At 44.3% G+C, this 19,970-nt stretch overlaps 1 protein-coding gene across 1 annotated transcript; it reads right to left on the reverse strand.

Annotated features, from left to right (window-relative positions):
* Positions 1-383: 383 nt before the first annotated feature.
* LOC124686537 (putative tRNA (cytidine(34)-2'-O)-methyltransferase) lies at positions 384-15,586 on the reverse strand. The gene is made up of 7 exons (XM_047220472.1): positions 15,457-15,586; positions 15,271-15,377; positions 2,334-2,402; positions 2,140-2,198; positions 1,937-1,997; positions 1,803-1,856; positions 384-980 (listed from the first exon to the last, which is right to left on the reverse strand). Exons 1-7 carry the CDS (start codon positions 15,584-15,586, stop codon positions 702-704), a joined length of 759 nt encoding a protein of 252 aa, XP_047076428.1. The 3' UTR covers positions 384-701.
* Positions 15,587-19,970: the final 4,384 nt, after the last annotated feature.

The raw sequence follows: 19,970 nt of genomic DNA on the forward strand, positions 1-19,970 counted from the left end.
AGTTCAGCTGAAAGTTGAAACGCTAATTTGGGCTGCATTCAAACCATAAAAAACTGACAAAAATGTACAGGCCAGAGAGAAGAAAATCTGTCACTGTGCGCGCACATGACGAACATTCAAACTTTGAGAAGGCGAAAATGCAGATGCAGGCAACGCTCTAGATACGCCGCCATAACCGTTCGTCAGAGGATCATGGAGGAACTGCTGACGAACTTGACATTTATCATCCTGCAGACCAACGGATGATCCAATAATTCACCGGCATGACAGGTGCAGAGTGTGGGGGACTATTTGGCCCGTGAGCTGACAGAAGTTTTAAATAGCAGTGAATTTCTTCACCAACCTCCCTCAGTCCTCAGTCGTCCTCACCATGTATCTAAACAGAAACAAAGTGACAAAACATCTGCATACGAATCAACCAACGTATTGATGGTTCAGTACAATTAGGCAGCTCGGTGTACTAGAGCTCTGAAGAGACCCCATCTTGCTTCTTGTCATATCTAATTACCTCCTGGCAGGAGTATAAATCAAATCCAACTACAAAATTTGACTCAGCATGCGAGCAAAACCTCCGGATCAAATGTTCACAAAATCGCAAGGTGCAGCAAGAAATAGAAGAAACTCTCGCTCTTTTCAATTTGAAAGCAGCAGATTTTCAGCACTGAGTGTACCGTAAATAAATATCTTCAGATGAGTGTTTTTCATCCATAAATATCCTCTGCTGGGAACAATCCTTGAGCTTCCTCCGGGAGATCAGCCTGGTACTGGAGCTGCTCGTAGTTCAGCTGTCTGGCTGCTTCGTAGAGCGCTACTCCGACGCTGACCGAGAGATTCAGGCACCGGACGTATGTTTCCACCATCGGAATTCGGATGGTTCCACCACCTAGGGCTTCTCCGGAGCAGTCTTCCAGCGCGGAGTCTGGTAGCCCTTTTGTTTCAGAGCCGAATACTAGCCAGTCCCCTGGCTTATATGCGAAATCCTGAACAAAAGATGTGGAGGATAATAAGCAAACAAATGCAAACATTTAGTGCAAGAATATGACTCGCACATTTTCTTTGTATTCATTCATATATCAATGTGGAAGTGGGCATATTCAAGTCAATCTGCTCCAATGGTATTCGTGTTTCCAAATATTAGTTATGCAGTATCCAATCAACAAAGAGTTGAGCGGGTGTACTATATCAACACATGCCGGAGTAAAGATTAATGTATGTAAAATTTTAGAACCAACCATTTAAAAAGAAAATATTACAATCAATCATGAGATATGACTAATGTAAATGCACAATGGTAAATAATTAGGGATCAAAAGGGTTAACTGAAAAAAAAAGAGGAGCCCCTGACCCACTAATTATTCTGCAAGAATGAAGAATATAGAACCAAAAGGAGAACAAAGATCACTATCATAGCAACATGAACACCCACCAGCCACTGGGATTCATTCTTGATAGGCACATGTGTTTATGTCTATGCCGAGGATAAGGATAATAATACATAATAGCTCCCTGGTAGCCATCAGACAGAATCCAAAACCACTGAAACAGATACTATTGATCCATTGTTCTTAGGGTGTCAATGTGGGATCCCGATGGGATCTCACTTTTAGTGTATCTTGCCTTTTCTAGTTCAAAATTTTGTGTCAAAATTTACACTAGAAAAAGCAAAATGTACTACAAGTGGGTCTTAGGTGGGATCCCACTTGACACCCTAGCTGAATTATTTGATAGGAATAAAATGGAAGTATATTGATATATACAAGAATTTACTTTAAGCAATTCGATTTCAATAATGTATTACTCACTGAATGGATACGTGTGCCTCTTTTGGTAAATGCCAGCAACCTTTTTTCTCCATCCTGGTGTAAAGAAAAAGATTAGTTAAAACTTCCCATTTATTCAGAGTTATATTGATCGTAGGAGGGTAAAACCGCAGTACCTGCTGCATGAAATAATCTCGGAACTCATCCCAAGTGTCATGAACCTTCACAACAACATAACTTTGTAGGAATAGTTAAGGTTCAGACTTGCTGCCGTTCAAACGACGGACACAAACCACCGGACTAACTTCAAGTATCTGGGTTTCACTGTGTTGCAGATCATAAAGAGTAACTATAAATAGAATATCTAACTGTAGGATACGGCCAATAATCCAATCCAGCTCGCTTCAATTTTGTGTCATCTATGTTATAACCTAAAGGCTGGATATATAAAAGAATCTTTCAGTTCAAATAAATCAGTGTGAGCTACTCATAGTGATAGAAGAGCAAATAATGACAACACTGTATGTACTACAACTTTTGTCTAGAGGACAAAACAATGAACACTAACCTTACCCCGACAAGATGGAGGCCAACAGCCGCTGCAGCACAAGTCCTTGCAATTGATCCTGTATTTCCTGGGATCTATGAGGCAAATTTATAGTTTAGTGAGAAGCAGCTAAGTTAAAAATATTAAAGAACCAACTCACTGTCATTGTGAGATTACAAATCACTAAAGGGACGGGGGCGAGGGTGCTGATGTGGAACTCCTCGGCGTCGGCGCCCTCGGGCGGTCCACGTACACTCATATGCACCGAAGGAGGATCAGCCGTGGCATACTTGTCGGCGATGCGGAAGAGCTCCGTCAGGGTCTTGGGCTCTTCTCACGCTAGCTTGTGCTTGGTAGATGGGCCGGATGACGCCCTCCTTGCACGATGGGGAAGCCGCCTTGTCGATCTTTGCATGGACGTCCTTGCCCCGGCGAGCGAGCGGTGAGCCGGGGTGAAATCGAAGACGGCGTTGTACTCCGCGGTGACCGCGGCGACCTCGCGCCGCCTGCGCCTGATCTCCGCCTCGACCTCTCCAACTTGTCCCCCTTGGGTGAGGTTAAGACGATGCCGACTCCTAACCCTGTTCGCATCTTGGATCCATCGAAGTGGAGCTTCCAGTAATTGATGGCCGGCCGAGCAGAGCATGATATGAGCTCTGGACGTCTACCGCCTCAAACCAGATGGGCTCCCGCCTGTAGTGGCTCTTGGTGCCGAAGACGACGTCCAGCCGGACCTTGCCCATGACACCGCAGCCGGCTCCCGGTACGATGCCGTGGAAGGTGGTCTTGCTAGGGTGGAGATGGGTCTCTTTGATGCCCATCTTCTCCATTGTGTCACGGTACAGGATGTTGATGCTGCTGCCGCCGTCTATGAGGACTCGAGTCAGGTGGACAGAGTTCTTCTCCGCGGACACGAAACAAGGGTCCACGACCATAGCATATCTGCCTGGGTTGGGCATAACAGACGGCTGGTCGGTCCGGCTCCAGGTGATGTTCACGTGAGACCAGTTCAGGTACTGAGGGACAGCTACCGCATTCACCCTCAAACCAGATGGGCTCCCTCCTGTAGTGGCTCTGCGGGCTGCCCAGTTGCACTGCCTAGTTGTGTGTCCAGCCGGCTTAGCACCACTGTGGTACTTACAAGGCATATCAAGCATAGCCTCATAGGTGTACTTTGGGTTGTCCTGCCACGCCTTTTTCTGGCGACGACTGCCCCGAGCAGCCTTTTGAGTTCAAAAACACTTGAACAGTCTACCAGAGCCAGTGTAGATCGGCGATCTCGTCCTCGGAGGCAGAGGCCATGGTTCCGACGGACGGTGCTCTGCCACGTCGCCGGCAACCCCGTTGGTGGCCCTGTTAACGGGTGGCGCGTCCTTGTGTACTTCGTCGTGCTCTGCCACGTCACCGGCATAACCCCGTTGGTGGCCCTGTTATGGCACTTTTTCTCCCTGCTCAGGAGGGGCCGGTACTGTTTTCAGAGTCAACCGCCTCCCGGGGCCATCTGCGTGTACGCATACGCGCTCAATGCCTTCCCGCTTCACCCCTTCTTCTCCGACACGCTCTTCCACTTCGAACTCGCACCGAGCCAGATCACCCCAACGGGTGGCGCCTCCACATGTTCGACGCAATGTCCGACAGTACAATATCCACACGAGGGGAGCACGGAGACGGCCGTGGCCGGGGGCGAGGACTGCATCGTCGCCTTCCCGGTCCTCCTCCTCTGTTGCCTCCGAGGTAAACTCAGATCTTTTTATTAATCTTGTCTCAAGGTTAAATAAGCTTAAGTGTCAAAATAAATTGGTTGGACTTTTTTTTTGAGAAATTGGTTGGACTTAAATAAGCTTAAGTGTCAAAATAAGCTCAAGGATGAAGGCTCGGAGCCAATCCAAGCCTGGCGGAAGGAGAGAGAAAATAAATCGGCGTCGAGCCCTCCTTCGCCAGGCCGCCGCTGAGCACCAAATCAAGCCGCAAGAGGATCGTCAGGCCGCCGCTGACCACCAAATCAAGCTGCAAAAGGATCGCCAGGCCGCCGCTGAGCACCAAATCAAGCTGCAAGAGGATCGCCAGGCCGCCGCTGAGCTGCAAGAGGTATTAAACTTCCAACCCTGCTCCATCCAATGCAAGTTCTCAAATTAAACTTCACTATTTAACACTTTTTTTTAATAAATCTCTCAACACTTGAGGTCACCACCGGCAAAAACAACACTAATTTGAGAAGCATACACCAACTTGCCATTCGCGTCCACAGATTGATCGACCTGAAATCCCAAATCACCGGTTATATACTACTTTCCAGGTCACCTATATACTACTTTTCAGGTTATATAAAACTTTTCCAGGTCATTCCAGGTTACCTATGAAGGACTTTCCAGGTTACCTACCACATTTGATTTCTCAAGGGACAACTCATTGTCCGCTAATTCAACAATTTGGGCACTATTATCTATGCATCATCTAGCAAGTTTAATTACATATCAAGCAAAGCTGCAAGCACCTTGTAATATACAGAGCAAGCAAACACCTTGCAGAATAAAGCGATACAAGGTTCAAACGCAAAGATCAGAAGTTTCACACGCAAGGTTCACCAGCGATACAAGTTCAGAACTAACAAGTTCACAAGTTCACCAGCGATACACAGCAGCTGCAGAGCAGCAATAAGTTTTACAACATAAGCCAATGAGAGGCTATCATACGAATATAACAAAGTTTTAACACACACCCACAGCGGGGCAAAAGAACAGCTCAAAACACAGCAGAGGTGACACACTGACACCCTGCTGCGCCATAGCTAGGGAGCAACTTGAAGTAGCACGGGGAACCTAGGAGCTTCTACGACGACATTACTGGGGGAGCTTGAGGGTCTTGAGGGTCTGGAGGGATACATCAACGTTCTTCTTACTTTCTTTTGGGATGCTTCCTAATTGGTGAAGTTACATCACCGCCCTCAACAGCACCATTGAGCCTCGGGCTGAACCTCCTAGGCACCGCAGCAGCAGGCTTCTTGGTAGCACGGCTTTTTGACTTGGCAGCTTTAGAAATCCCTTCTTCATGCACAGCTGTGTTGGCAGCTTCAGGCACCGCAGCAGCAGCCTTCTTTGTGTTGGCAGCTTCAGAAATGCTACAGGAGGCATCAACATTGCTGCAGGAAGCATCAACTGGCTGCAATGCAATGATCTCTTCTTCAGCAGCCTTCTTTGTGTTGGCAGCTCTTCAGAAATGTTGCAGGAGTCACCAACATTGCTGCAGGAAGCACCAACTGGCTGCAATGCAATGATCTCTTCTTCATCAGCCTTCTTTGTGATGGTAGCTTCAGCAGCTTCTTCTTCATCAGCCTTCTTTGTGCTGGTACCTTCAGCAGCTTCAGAAATACTGCAGGAGGCACCAACATTGCTGCAGGAAGCACCAACTGGCTGCAATGCAGATAATCTAGCTATGCATGCATCAACTTACGCTTGGTCAACTCCAAAAGATTCAGGATTCTGCACTGAAGAAAGGATCTGAACTGCGGACTGGATAACTTCTTGAGACTCAGGCACTCCAGAAGTTACCACGGCAGAAGTCGCCATAGCAGATCTTACATCTTGGGAGTCAATCAGCGGATCGGATGCAAAATCTTGATGATTGCGCATAGCAGATCTACTCTAGAAATTTCAACTGAAATGGGAAATTGAAGAGAAGATGTAAGATTTGAAGCCAAGTACGGCATAGTATGCTTTCAAGATAAAGAGATGATCAATACCTTAAAGTTCTCGAAGGAGATCCTGCCATTGTCCTTAGCCTTACAAATAGTATCCATCAAAGTCGCCATATCATACTCATTGAGCCGAGGACGATTCTTGTTTACACTATCCGTCAGTTTCAAATTATCGACAATAAATCCCTAACAACCGAATATACAGTTAAACAAGTTAACTGTGAAGCAGGCACATCAAATCCATATGAAGCAGGCAACTCAAGCACGATAAAAAAATCCAAAGATGACAGCTAGTCAAGCGGTAAAAAATCCAAATCCGAATATACGAGCTAGTAATTGATGAGAGCACCAGAATGCTTACCGAATTATGATTGGGCAACCAGTGCATAGTAAGTGATGCCTTGTTTTTTGCATCCCGCCTCCGCTTCTTCCAAATTTTGATAGAATCCCTGAGATGCTCATACACTATTGTACACATGTCAAATTCCTTGAGGCTTGCCAAATCCCTTGTGTACATCACTGCATGTACGTTTATATTTTGTGAAGTGGTAGACATTAGAAATCTTGAAAAGAGAATGAGGAAAAAACATTTGACCCTCAAATGTTTGTTCTCCTCTTTTTTCATAAACTTCAATATATTCCCAGTGTCCAACGACGTTTGACCCAATTCAGATCGCAATTGAATAAAGTCCTTATGTTATTGCATATTGTACTTGAGGGGGCCTTAGGACCTTGGGGCAGCATCAAGAGATGATGGATCTCATCTGGTCTGATGTATACAATTACATTATTTTGTAGCTGCACCTTGATCATATCCTCTTCCAGATCAACTAGCTTCATACACAGATAGGTTTCCTTGCGCTGGCTGATTTGTCCCAACTTTAGGTTTAGGAAAGGTGAGTACCCAAGTTGCTTAACTTCATGTCGGTCTGCTTCATCAAGACTCTCCGCTGCTTCCATAACATCTTGGGCCTTAAAACCAAAGTCAATACACACGCGCTCATCTCTTTCTCCTTGTGCGCCCAACTTCTGACTCTTCATCTGGGGAGGATCCGCCGGACTAGTAATTGTGTATTCAGATTAGGAGTCATGGTCATATTCTGTGGTCATATTCACATGCTTCTGCACCAGCGTAACTAATAGTATGTGTAAATGTTAGTTTCTATCTATCCTAATTTCTATCTCTGAATATGGATTTGTTCTAATTTGTATCTTGTTTTTTTATCTTGTTCTATCTATAGTTAGGTTGTTTCTTTTTTGAAGTCACGTTGGTGTGTACTAGTGACAGCATCTTAGACACAAAAAATTCACTCGCAGTGCATCATTTGACAAGTCTAGGATACGCTTTGAAGCAGATCGTTCGATTTGCTCTTGATTGTTATTTTTTTATACATTTAAAAATTAATTGGCTACTGGTTTCAGCATATTCTACTGATGATAGTTGACTTGCAAGTTGACACAACTTATCGTTTTCTCTATTGTAGGACACACTTCCTAATATTCAAAAGATGTCTTCTACTTCTCGTATTGAATCATGTGGTGAGGTAAGACTCATGCTCATTAAACGACACATCTTTAAAAATGTTAATTAGATGATTCAATGATCTACAAAAATGTTAATTAGATGGTTCAATCAAATTGGCTAACTCAGTGTTGAGTTTAGCATCTCTTTTGTCGTTGTGGTGGTTTAGTGTAGGGAAAACTTGGTTCTCCCAGTTTTAATGAACTAAAAATGATGAAAATTTGAAAGCAAATTCTTACCTCCTATTATTTGCATTTGTACAAACTAAAATTCTTCTCCTGGCTCATGATTATGCATTTAACTGTCCTCCCCAGATGAAGAGTCAGAAGTTGGGCGCACAAGGAGAAAGAGATGAGCGCGTGTGTATTGACTTTGGCTTTATGGCCCAAGCTGTTATGGAAGCAGCAGAGAGTCTTGATGAAGCAGACCGACATGAAGTTAAGCAACTTGGGTACTCACCTTTCCTAAACCTAAAGTTGGGACAAATCAGCCAGCGCAAGGAAAAACCTATCTGTGTATGAAGCTAGTTGATCTGGAAGAGGATAGGATCAAGGTGCAGCTACAAAATGATGTAATTGTATACATCAGACCAGATGAGATCCATCATCTCTTGATGCTGCCCCAAGGTCCTAAGGCCCCCCTCAAGTACAATATGCAACAACATAAGGACTTTATTCAATTGCGATCTGAATTGGGTCAAACGTCGTTGGACACTGGGAATATATTGAAGTTTATGAAAAAAGAGGAGAACAAACATTTGAGGGTCAAATGTTTTTTCCTCATTCTCTTTTCAAGATTTCTAATGTCTACCACTTCACAAAATATAAACGTACATGCAGTGATGTACACGAGGGATTTGGCAAGCCTCAAGGAATTTGACATGTGTACAATAGTGTATGAGCATCTCAGGGATTCTATCAAAATTTGGAAGAAGCAGAGGCAGGATGCAAAAAACAAGGCATCACTTACTATGCTTGGTTGCCCAATCATAATTTTGGTAAGCATTCTGGTGCTCTCATCAATTACTAGCTGTATATTCGGATTTGGATTTTTTTACTCGCTCAGACTAGTCGTCATCTTTGGATTTTTTTATCGTGCTTGAGTTGCCTGCTTCATATGGATTTAATGTGCTCGCTTCTACGCTTAACTTGTTTAACTCGTATATTCGGTTGTTAGGGATTTATTGTCGATAATTTGAAACTGACGGATAGTGTAAACAAGAATCGTCCTCGGCTCAATGAGTATGATATGGCGACTTTGATGGATACTATTTGTAAGGCTAAGGACAATGGCAGGATCTCCTTCGAGACTTTAAGGTATTGATCATCTCTTTATCTTGAAAGCATACTATGCCGTACTTGGCTTCAAATCTTACATCTTTTCTTCAATTTCCTATTTCAGTTGAAATTTCTAGAGGAGATCTGCTATGCGCAATCATCAAAATTTTGCATCCAGTCCGCAGTTGACTCCCAAGATGTAAGATCTGCTATGGCGACTCTCGCCGTGGTAACTTCGGAGTGCCCGAGTCTCAAGAAGTTATCCGATCCATCAGTTCGAATCCTTTCTTCGATGCGGAATCTCGAATCTTTTGGAGTTGACCAAGCACAAGTTGATGCATGCATAGCTAGATTATCCGCATTGCAGCCGGTTGGTGCTTCTGCAAGCAATGTTGGTGCCTCCTGCAAGCATTTCGAAGCCGTCGAAGCTACCAGCACAAAGAAGGCTGATGAAGAAGAAGCTGCTGAAGCTACCATCACAAAGAAGGCTGATGAAGAAGAGATCATTGCATTGCAGCCAGTTGGTGCTTCCTGCAGCAATGTTGGTGACTCCTGCAACATTTCTGAAGCTGCTGAAGGTGCCAACACAAAGAAGGCTACTGAAGAAAAGATCATTGCATTGCAGCCAGTTGGTGCTTCCTGCAGCAATGTTGATGCCTCCTACAGCATTTCTGAAGCTGCTGAAGCTGCCAACACAAAGAAGGATGCTGTTGCGGTGCCTGAAGTTGCCAACACAGCATGAAGAAGGGATTTCTAAAGCTGCCTCTCGACATGATGTCCTTTTATTCAGTTCCTTTGGGTGTTGAACAAAAGGATTGATTTCTTTAGAGCTAGAATAGTTTGGCAAGTTGCGGGGTGATTTCCATGTCCCTAATGCGCAGAAGTTGGTTCAGGGGTACATCAGAGCTTGTGCAACCTGCCAGCGGAACAAGAGTGAGCAGCTGCATCTACCAGGCATATTACAGCCCCTTGGCATTCCAGAGATAGTATGGTCCATTGTATTCCTTCCTCCATTGTGAGTAGTCATGACCCCAACTTCACCAGCAAGTTCTGGACAGAGTTGTTCCGACTGGCAGGCGTCAAGCTCAACCTCAGCTCTGCTTTTCACTCGCAGTCAGATGGTCAGTCAGAGGTGACCAACAAGATCATTGTGATGTACCTCCGCTGCCTCACAGGTGACCGGCCTCGTCAGTGGCTCCGCTTGCTCCCGTGGGCAGAGTATTGCTTGAACACTTTGTTTCAGACATCACTCAAGACAACACCTTTCAAGGTGGTGTATGGTAGGGACCCCCTTGTTCTGCGCTTCTACACCGACGGTGAATCTCGGTTGCCGGTTGTCCAACAACTGCTCTATGACCGCGACGAGTTCCTAGCAGAGGTCATGGACAGTCTAGAGCAAGCACAACAATACCGCAAGCTTCATTATGATCGCAAGCACCGAGAGGTGGAGTTCATTGTGGGCCCATGGGTATGGCTTCGCCTGCTGCACCGTCCCATAGCCTCACTGCAAGTGCAGGGCCGTGGCAAGCTTGGTCCAGGTTACTTTGGACCATATCAGATACTGCAGTGCGTGGGGACAGTCGCCTATCGCGTACAGGTGCCAGCCAATGCACGCCTCCATGATGTGTTCCACGTGGGACTCCTCAAGCCATACCATGGTGACCCGCCGGAGGCTCTACCAGACACTTCCATCAACAATGCATGGTCGAGCCTGTCTCGAGCCCGAGAAGCTACTCAAAGCACGTGTATGTCGAGGTATTCATGAGCTTTTGGTCCAGTGGAAGGGTGCTGCAGCTGTCGAAGCCTCTTGGATGCCACTTGCTGATTTTCAGAAGACATATCCAGATCATCAGCTCGAGGATGAGCTGACTCGCAAGGGGGGGAGGGAGATGTCAGTTGGGGCATCCCTTATAGGCACATGAGTCCTGCACAAGGGGCACCAACACCACCCGACATAGGCTAAAGGAAAAGAACTTTTAGTTTGGCAGGTTTTTATTCCTACGAGTTTCAAGCTAGTAATGTTCCAAGTCGGTTAGGATTTTGCCTTAGGCCTCAAGTCTTGTAACGTGGGCTATTTAGTGCTCACATCTAGCATGTTACGAATTAAGAAATAAACCAATCTATTATCTCCATCGTTACCTCTTCCCCTGCCTCTGCCATGCGACGAGTCCCTCCTGGCTGGCGTCACGCCGCAGAGGTCCAAGGGTTCGGTGTTATATCCCACTACGTGACAGTGCGCCCAGCAAAGAACCGGCCGTGGCCGCCGATTTTGCAGAGGATATCTCAGTTCGCAACAAGAGGAGCATGTTCTTATCAGCGCCCACCTACATTTGACTGTGTCTTTCAAACAGCCGCAAACACGCTTTGGTCTTTGATCACGGAAAAGTTAATGTGCGATTTTGTTCAACTTAGAGGGGCGGTGGCGATTGGGGAGTGAGTGGTGAACATAGAGAAAAAAATATGGCTCCAACCAACACCAGCAGTTCTTATAAAGGGTATAATGTGGCACAAACTTCATTAAATGGGACTATATGGGGTAACTATTGTCACAAATGGCAAACTAGAGCTAAAAAATGGAATTCACTCATGGTAAAAAGATGATTCACGTCAATTTCGTCGAAAAAAGTGATTGTAGATCACGTGTTTAAACTTGTACTGTTGCCAAAATGATTTAGAGCATAGCAATGTTCATTTAATTTTAGAGATGTTCCTGATACAGTTCAGGACCTTTCTAATTCTTGGCTGGTCAGATTCAAAAAGAAGATCAAAAAACTGATCACTGCGGGGATTGCTGCAGCATTTTGGACAATGCGGAAATTTAGGAATGATGCTTGCTTTGAAAATAAGAGGGTGCAAGATCTTTTTTTTTCTCGAACACATGTCTAAATGTGTGTCTTTGTATATAAATAAGAAGACCGTCAAGATGATGGGAAAGTTACAGCATTGGTAGCAAGGCTACTGAAGCTGGCAAAAACAAAGAAACAAGAGAAGAACAAAAGAGAAAACAAAATAAAATATATACAATTCTTCAGGTAACATCCGGAGGCCGAGCATGGAGAGGTAGACGGAAGCTCGTTGGCCCCAGCCAACAGCCAAAACCTGGCTTCATCAAGAATTGAGAGCGATAAGTCGAGGTGGTTGGGTCTGGTGTTGTTGGAGATGACATCGTTGCGTGATTTCCAGTCTCCAAAGTGAGAGGATGATGATAGATCTTGTGGCTTTCTGGAGATGGGGGTCAGCTCTCATGGCAGGCCCTGGGATACAGGCCTGGAGGCCAAGCTTGGAGAGAGTATCGAACCAGATTTGTTTGGCAAAGGGGCATTGCAGCAGCAGATGGGTGATGCTCTCACTGCCCTGGTCACAAAATGCACAAGTGTTGTCATCAGTAAGACCATGTCGCATGTGTCGCTCAGCAGTCCAACAGCGATTAGCAATAGCGAGCCATGCGAAAACCTTGCATTTGAGAGGAGCCCAGCAATCCCAAATAGCCTAGAAATACAGTGAAAATGTCATAAAAAAAAAAGGACGTACCCAGTGCTGAGAGCTCCCGCACTGTGCGGGGTCTGGGGAAGGTGTTAGTGGCAAGCCTTACCCTCACGAAGTGCAATGTGAGGAGACCGCGACTCGAACCTGGGACCTCTCGGTCACAGCGGTGAGGCTCTACCGCTGCACCAGGCCCGCCCTTCACAGTGAGAATGTCATACCCTCAAAAAAAAGCACTATATGCAGATTTACTGGAGTAGGAGCCCGAGCTGGTGAAGTTCCAGGAAAACTCGTCTGCATTATCAGGGAAAAGTTCTTGGGCATCAATGATTTCGACCAGGTTCAGAAACTGCATTATGCCGTCGATCGAAAGGGCACCGGAAATATCTTTAATCCAAGAATTTTCATGCACCAGCAGCAACAGTGCAGGCATTGACGGCATGCTCGCTGACAAAAGCAAACACAGCCGGCGCGATGCTAGAAATACTTTGACCAGCAAGCCACGTATCAGTCCAGAAGTAAATCCTGATGCCATCTCCCAACTTGACTCTAGTGGCTGCATGGATCAGGGCGTTGATGTGGCGGTAAACCTTAATAGGGAACATGGCCCAAGGTTTTCCAGGATCGACATGCTGAAGCCAGGACCAGCGTGCACGCAGAGCCCAGCTCATGCGTTTGAGATCAATAACACCAAGGCCACTCATCTCGATTGGTCGACAGACATCACGCTAGGCAATGACACAGCTTCCACCTCCATCATCACGACCAGATGACCAGAAGAAATTTCGTTGGCACTTAATTATTGCTTCACTGATAGGTTGGGGATTTCAGTAGCAAACATAGCATGAATCGGGACAGCAGCAAGCACAGCTTTGACAAGAACTAGCTGGTCACCTTTTGACAGCAAGTTGGCATGCCAGCCTGAGAGCTTGTGGTGCAAATTGTCGATGAGGGGCTGCAAGTCTTGAGCACGAAGCTTGTAGATGGATAGCGGCACACCAAGGTAGGTGAAAGGGAACTCCTTGATTGGGCACACAAGGTGGTCAGCCGCAATTAGTCTCTCATCGTCTCCACATCTTATAGGAGTGGCAGCACTCTTAAGGATGTTTGTGTGAAGGCCAGTGGCTTCACCACAGATGCGAAGAAGTTCCTTGATGGTTCCGCAGTCAGATTGCATTGGTTTGAAGAAAACGATCGTACTCCCTGGCAGATCGGCAAGCAGACCGAGGTGAGCAGCAAGGTCAATTAGTCAGTGGAAGCACTGCATAACTAGCATGAATAGCATTGGTGACAGCGGGTCGCCTTGCCTGACACCACGATGGTAAGAGATGCCATCACCAGGGTTGCTGTTTACCAAAATGCAAGTGGAAGCAGATGACAGAAGGAGGCATACCAAGTTTATCCAGGCCTGACCAAAACGTAGATGCTGCATCAGCTCAATCAGAAATGTCCAGGAGACGGTGTCAAACGCTCGATCAATGTCAAGCTTCAGGAGGACAGTTGGGGCTTTTGCAGCATGAAATGACTTGGCGAGCTGTTGGGCCAACATGTAGTTGTCAAGAATAGAACGACCTCGGATGGAAGCACACTGATTGGGTGTTACTAAGGTTCGCAGTACAGGTGCAAGGCGCAAAGACATTGTCTTGGCAATCAATTTGGCTACACTGTGGACAAGGCTGATGGGCCAGAAGTCACGAACCTCAGACGCATCTTGCTTTTTGGGGAGGAGAATCTCAAAACCATGAGCACGACCAGAGTGAACTTCCTGAAAAACTGCCATAATGTCATTTTTGATTATTGCCCGGCAGGTTTTGAAAAAGGAACCTGTGAAACCGCCAGGCCCGGGCGCACGATCTCCAGGCATATCCTTGATAGCTGACAGAATCTCTTCTTCAGTAAAAACAGCATCCAGCTGGGAGAGATCAAAATGTGGTAGGCCGAGGCCTTCCAGGTTGAGGCTGAATGCGCGGTCAGGAGGTGCACTGAAAGCCTCTTCGGAAGTGCGAAGTAAAAGCTTCTTCAATAAGCTTTTGATCAGCCACCAGGGTATCATTATGGCGAATCTGGGAGATTAAGTTTTTTCCTTCTGCAATGATTGGCATGCAGGTGGAATTTTTTTGTTTTGATCCTTTGTTTCCAAGTGCGAAGATCCTTTGTTTTGATCCATGTAGTGGGATATCGGTTGAACACTTAATCAAGTTTGCAGATAAAACAGGCAAACAAAGAGGAGCTGAATTGGGGAGTAAAGTTCCTCGAAAAAGTAGCGACTAAAGTTTTTAGAGCTTCACAAGGATGGCGGCCTTCTCTTGTGATTGGTTTAGATGTAAAAGTTTGGTTCTATACCGAAGCTATCCCAGGCTAAGGGGTGCTTGGAGAGTTGCTTTGGGTATGGGCTGCTTCTTCTGTGGCGCCTTGATGTTCCCACGCTGGTTCGTTTGCTTTAAATTTCCTTTTTCTGCTGTAGCCATGCCTTGGTTTTGATGGGAGAGGAAACTCTCTTTTAATAAAATAATAAATTACAGCTCCTACTAATTGTCTGTTGGCTTAAGTATATCTCAGTCACCTAAAATTACACACTACTAAGCCTAAAACTGAACTCTTCGGATGTGTGCAAAATGAAATGTTAATTCAATTTTTTGTTTCTAGTTTATGTCTGGGGTGACTTGGAGATCAAGATGGTTGGGTGTTGGTCCAAAAGCTTAGAAAATATGAGCGAAACCTAAGAAATTTCAGGCAACTTATTAATAGATAACCGATAAATTACTAATCAGTTCACTTGTGCAGCGAATCGATTGCTAACCTACTAATTAACTGGAACAAACAAATACAACGCACCAACTCTAACCCACACGTGTGTCAATTTTGAACCTATCGAGTGGCAGAAATATAAATTAATTTAGGTACTATTTCGCAATGCCAGTATGCTACCATCAACAGCACATACAGCAGCAATCAGTGGAGAAATAACTTGCAAACATAACAATTACCATAGGGGAAACCAGCACAACATGGAGCATCCTCTTGGAGCGCGCCACCTCCACGCCGCTCCCAACGGGTCCAGCCGCCGCTCCATTTCCGCTGGACGCAACTGCGACTGCAAACGCACACGCGCAATTACGGAAACGTTAGGAAAGGGGAGGGCGCAAGAAAAAGGAAATGAGATATTCACGCACGGGAGCAGAAGGCAGATGAGGAGGCCGTGCGACGCCGTTGGCAACGCCCTCCACCGTGCGCGGCGGCCTGGATTCCGCCGAGGGTGGCGCGGCAGTGGGCGAGAGCTCGCAGCCGAAGGCAGAGGTCCATGGACGGCGACCGCGGCAGTGGGCGACCTCTTTTGTTTACCTGGACGGCGACGGCGGCGGCGGCGGCCTGTCCCCTCCGAGCTCTCACCTGTGCCCGGGATAAGGTCCGGCTGAAAGTCTGAAACTGTTCTAAAGAAATTATACTGGGCCTTTTGGGCAACAGTTTGATATTTCTGAATTTTATGGGCCAAACCTTTCATAGCTTAGGCCGGGATTTGGGCTTGGTAATGACCCAACGCGAAACGAACTCAACCAGAATTTATAAATCAAAGGTTCAGTCCACCCTCCAAAAAAATCAAGGTCCAGTCACAAGCAAAGTTTCCCTAAAATAGTCACTATCAAAGTTTTATCAATCATGAATTTTCCTTAATGGTTGGTTACTCTTGTCGATGTTGATTGACTACTTTAATGGTTATGTGCGTGTCCGTAGCATTGGCATTGCGGCTTAAATTAAAATTATGGGAGAACTTTTGTTGGTATTTACAGATTTGTGGTTTGGTATTTGTTTTTGGTTGCCTTCAGAAAAGTACAAGATTATGTCATGAAAGAGGAAAGAATTTGAAGAGCTCAAAGATTTGCTTTTTAGACCTTATTTTGTAATTGCTGGAGATATCTCATGTATCTCTACCATGTACTATTTGCTACTTTAAATATAAGTGGTATTGATGGGTAAAAAAAAGTTTTATCAATCATGGATTTCCCTTTAATTTTCAGAAGCAAACACAAAAAAAGTATGCTTTGTGATGATAAATAAGAGCAGTGGTATCAAAGTGGGGGCGGCAGCCCAGGTGAAGTTCAGAGTCCTACCTTTCAGGGTGAAAATCCAAGGTCTGACCTAGACTGGTTGTGTCTAGCAATGACTTTGTTGAAAGCATTGTTTTGAGAGAGGGGACTATCTTCAGGGTGAAAACCTAAAATCTTTGATTGGGCGACAACCGCGCTGGTGCACCGTTCCCATCTTGGAGGCGTCGCTTTTGGAGAGTTTGTATTTCAGGTGTTGTTTTGGTGGTGGTTGTATTGCCGCTGCTAGGTCTATGATGTTGTAGCACTTTTGTTTCTTAGTTTTCTTTTCTTTTTTTGGTTGGGTGCATCTGTATTGCTATTAGGGTGTTGCATTGTTGCAGAGGCTGGATGTAATTGGTATCTTTTAATATTAATATATTTCCTTTATCGAAAAAATAGAAAGGACACACAAATATTGTCCAAAATGAATTCCTCTCCAAAAACATCAGAAGCGGAAACCCAACATGTTACTGAGCTTTATCAGCAGCGACGATTGAGAAATGAGATCGAACCGAGACGGACAAAGTTCAATAGCAGGGAAGACTTGTATGTGATCTTAGAATTAACTTATAGAAATCATATTTAGAAAATACAAAAAATTCTGAGAGATTTATGCAACATAGCTATTATCTACAACCCCAAGAAAGTTCAGCTCAAAATTAAATCTACATTTAGAGAAAAAAGAATAAATCTTACTGTGAATAATGTCAATTTACGGTGGAAATTATTCACACCAAAGTTTGTCTTTTTTGTGTGTGGCATTTTTAGTGTATGTCAAATTTGAAGCAGAAACTTTGTGAAATTTCATATATAACACATATGTGCATTGTTGATATTTTTAAGAGTATTTAAACATATTTTGTCTTCTCAAAAAAATTGATGTCGTGGATCCTACCGAAAACCAGATCTTATTTTTAAGAGTATTTAAACATGCCCAGTTCAATAGCATATGAGGGCTTGTTTGATTCATAGAAATTCTAACGGAAATTTGTATGATTCTCACCCATAGAATTTTTTCTATAGTGCCCATTTGATTTAAAGGATTGGACCCTCTAAAATTCATATAGTTTGCTTTCGTATAATATAATCCCATAGGAATTCTAAAAAGGTTAGAGCTCTTGGAAAAAAATTCTATATGTCTGTGGCAATAATATATACTCAAACCGTATAGAAATTTTCTACGTTTTTTTCTGTTTTTTTTCCAAAATGGACACTTTGTTACTTTGAGCAATAGATCCGTCCTCTGCATAGCTAGGATGCAAACAGTCGCATAAATATCTGTTACAAAAACATCACTGTTACCCAAGGCAAAAATCCAAAGTTCCCGAGAAAAAACAACTAGCTAGGTGGATCCAGTCGTAGATCACGCTGCCACCCATGTTGGGGAAAAATATCACTCGCCGTATCCTCTAACTGTAAAGACACCTCCATAAAGAGGTCTCGATGCTCCACCCGCTGAAGTGGCACCCATGAGCGAAGCGTAGGTGTGCACCGGTATATGACCTGCATAAGAGAGGAAGAAATATTATTGAAAATATTGTCATTTCTACATAGCCACATCGACCAAATAACGGCAATCGCTCTCATCCTAATAAGACGCTTAAACCTAACAACCATACCATTGAGCCAATTGCCAAATATATTGGCAACACTACGTAGTGGGTATAAGGTAGACCCTATTTGGATGCTGACCATATAGATCTAACAAAACTTACACTGAAAGAACAAGTGCTTAATAGTATCGTCATGATGACAGAAGACATACTCCCTCCGTTTAAAAATATGTGCCTCGATTATCTAGACACATCTTAGTTATAGATACGTTTGTATCTAGAAAAAGTTGAGACGCCTATTTTTAGATGGAGGGAGTACTTTTTACTTCCATGCCAGTTGCGCTTGGCAAGATTATCTTTAGTGAGAATGACTCCATGACGAAGATATCATGCAAACACTTTTGTTTTAAGCAGTATCTTCATCTTCCAAATTTTAGAATTATTATCGACTGGAATGCCAGGCTAAATTAAAGCAATGTACATGGAAGCCACTGAGAATGAACTATTCCCGGTGAGGTTCCATCGAAACACATCAGACCCCTGCGTCAATTGAACTAACTCAAGACGATGCAACAATTCATGCCAGGAGGTTTGTCTTATGAACGTCACATTCGGTGGAAAACTTTCCAATACATTAGCGATAGTATCGCTTTTGTGGCGCACTATATTGTACAATGTCGGATATTGTTCTCAGAGCGTGGCATTACCTAGCCATTTATCCACCCAGAAACCCAATTTCCGACCCAGCCTTAATAGAGAAAGAATCGTACGGAAAGAAATACTTCTTTGTATCCATAAGATTTGCCCAAAATGTGAATCTCCTGGTTTCCAAAGAACCTGGGATTGAGCCTTTGAGCCAATATACTTGCTCTTGAGGAGTGTTTGTCATACTCCATCCTTGGTAAGTAGCTTAGATAGCCATTTACCAAGTAGGGCCCTATTTCTGACCTGGAGATCTTGGATGCCAAGTCCTCCATGGTCTTTGGGGCGGCAAAGCACACTTCACTTAGCCAATCGATATTTACGCTTCTCACTATCCCCTTGCCAGAAGAATCTAGACGGAAATAATCTAATCTTTTTAAGACTCCTCTAGGAAGTTGGAAGAAAGATATCATATATAGTACCATGTTACTTAGTACCGCATTTATGAGAACTAATCATCCTCCCAAGGATAGTTATTTGCCTTTCCAACTGCTTAATCTAATCTGCAGTCTTTTCTCAACCATTTTCCATTCGGCATTGGTTAGTCTCTGATAATGAATCAGAATACCCAAGTACCTAATCGAAAATTGGCCTTGCCCGCAGCCGAAAAGCTCAGCATATTCTGCAACATGGTCTTGGGCCTCAGCAAAACAAAACAACTCACTTTTATGGAAATTGATTTTTAGACCCGATAGATGCTCAAATACTGAAAGAATTAACTTTAGATTTTGAGCTTTTTCGATGCCATGATCCATAAAAAGAATTGTATCGTCGGCATATTGAAGAATGGACAATCCTCCATCAACAAGATGAGGAATGACCCCTTCGATCCCGCCCTCTGACTTTGCGCGTTCAATCATAACAACAAGCATATTTGCCACTATATTAAATATCACTGGTGATAATGGATCTCCCTGTCTTAGTCCCATCTTGGTTTAAAGTATTTGCCCACGTCATCATTGACTTTAATGGCAACACTCCCCCCCCCCCCCCGAGACAAAACTATGATCAATGCACGTCACTCATCAAAGAAACCTTTCATTCTGAGAGTTTGTTGCAAGAAATACCACTTAACCTTATCATAGGCTTTTTCAAAGTCAATCTATAAAACCACTCCATTCAACTTCTTTCTATGCAATTCATGAATAATTTCATGGAGGACTACAACCCCATCTAGGATGTTTCATCCTTGCATAAAAGTAGTTTGTGAAGGCCTAATCACATGGTCAGCCACCGTGTTGAGTCTGATCGTGGAAACCTTGGTGAATATTTTAAAGCTAACGTTAAGAAGACAAATAGGACGATATTGTTGCAGCCTTTCTTCTTCATTAACCTTCGGCAATAAGA

The sequence above is a fragment of the Lolium rigidum genome, chromosome 1 (genome assembly GCF_022539505.1).
Source record: "Lolium rigidum isolate FL_2022 chromosome 1, APGP_CSIRO_Lrig_0.1, whole genome shotgun sequence".
Lineage (NCBI taxonomy): Eukaryota > Viridiplantae > Streptophyta > Magnoliopsida > Poales > Poaceae > Lolium > Lolium rigidum.

Excerpts from the sequence above, each read along its gene's own strand:
- LOC124686537 (XM_047220472.1), bottom strand. The coding sequence starts at position 15,586 with ATGGACCTCTGCCTTCGGCTGCGAGCTCTCGCCCACTGCCGCGCCACC. Across the intron at positions 15,378-15,456 it reads CTCATCTGCCTTCTGCTCCC|TCGCAGTTGCGTCCAGCGGA; the intron begins GTGCGTGAATAT and ends GTGCGTTTGCAG. Across the intron at positions 2,403-15,270 it reads TTGTGCTGGTTTCCCCTATG|ATCCCAGGAAATACAGGATC; the intron begins GTAATTGTTATG and ends TTTGCCTCATAG.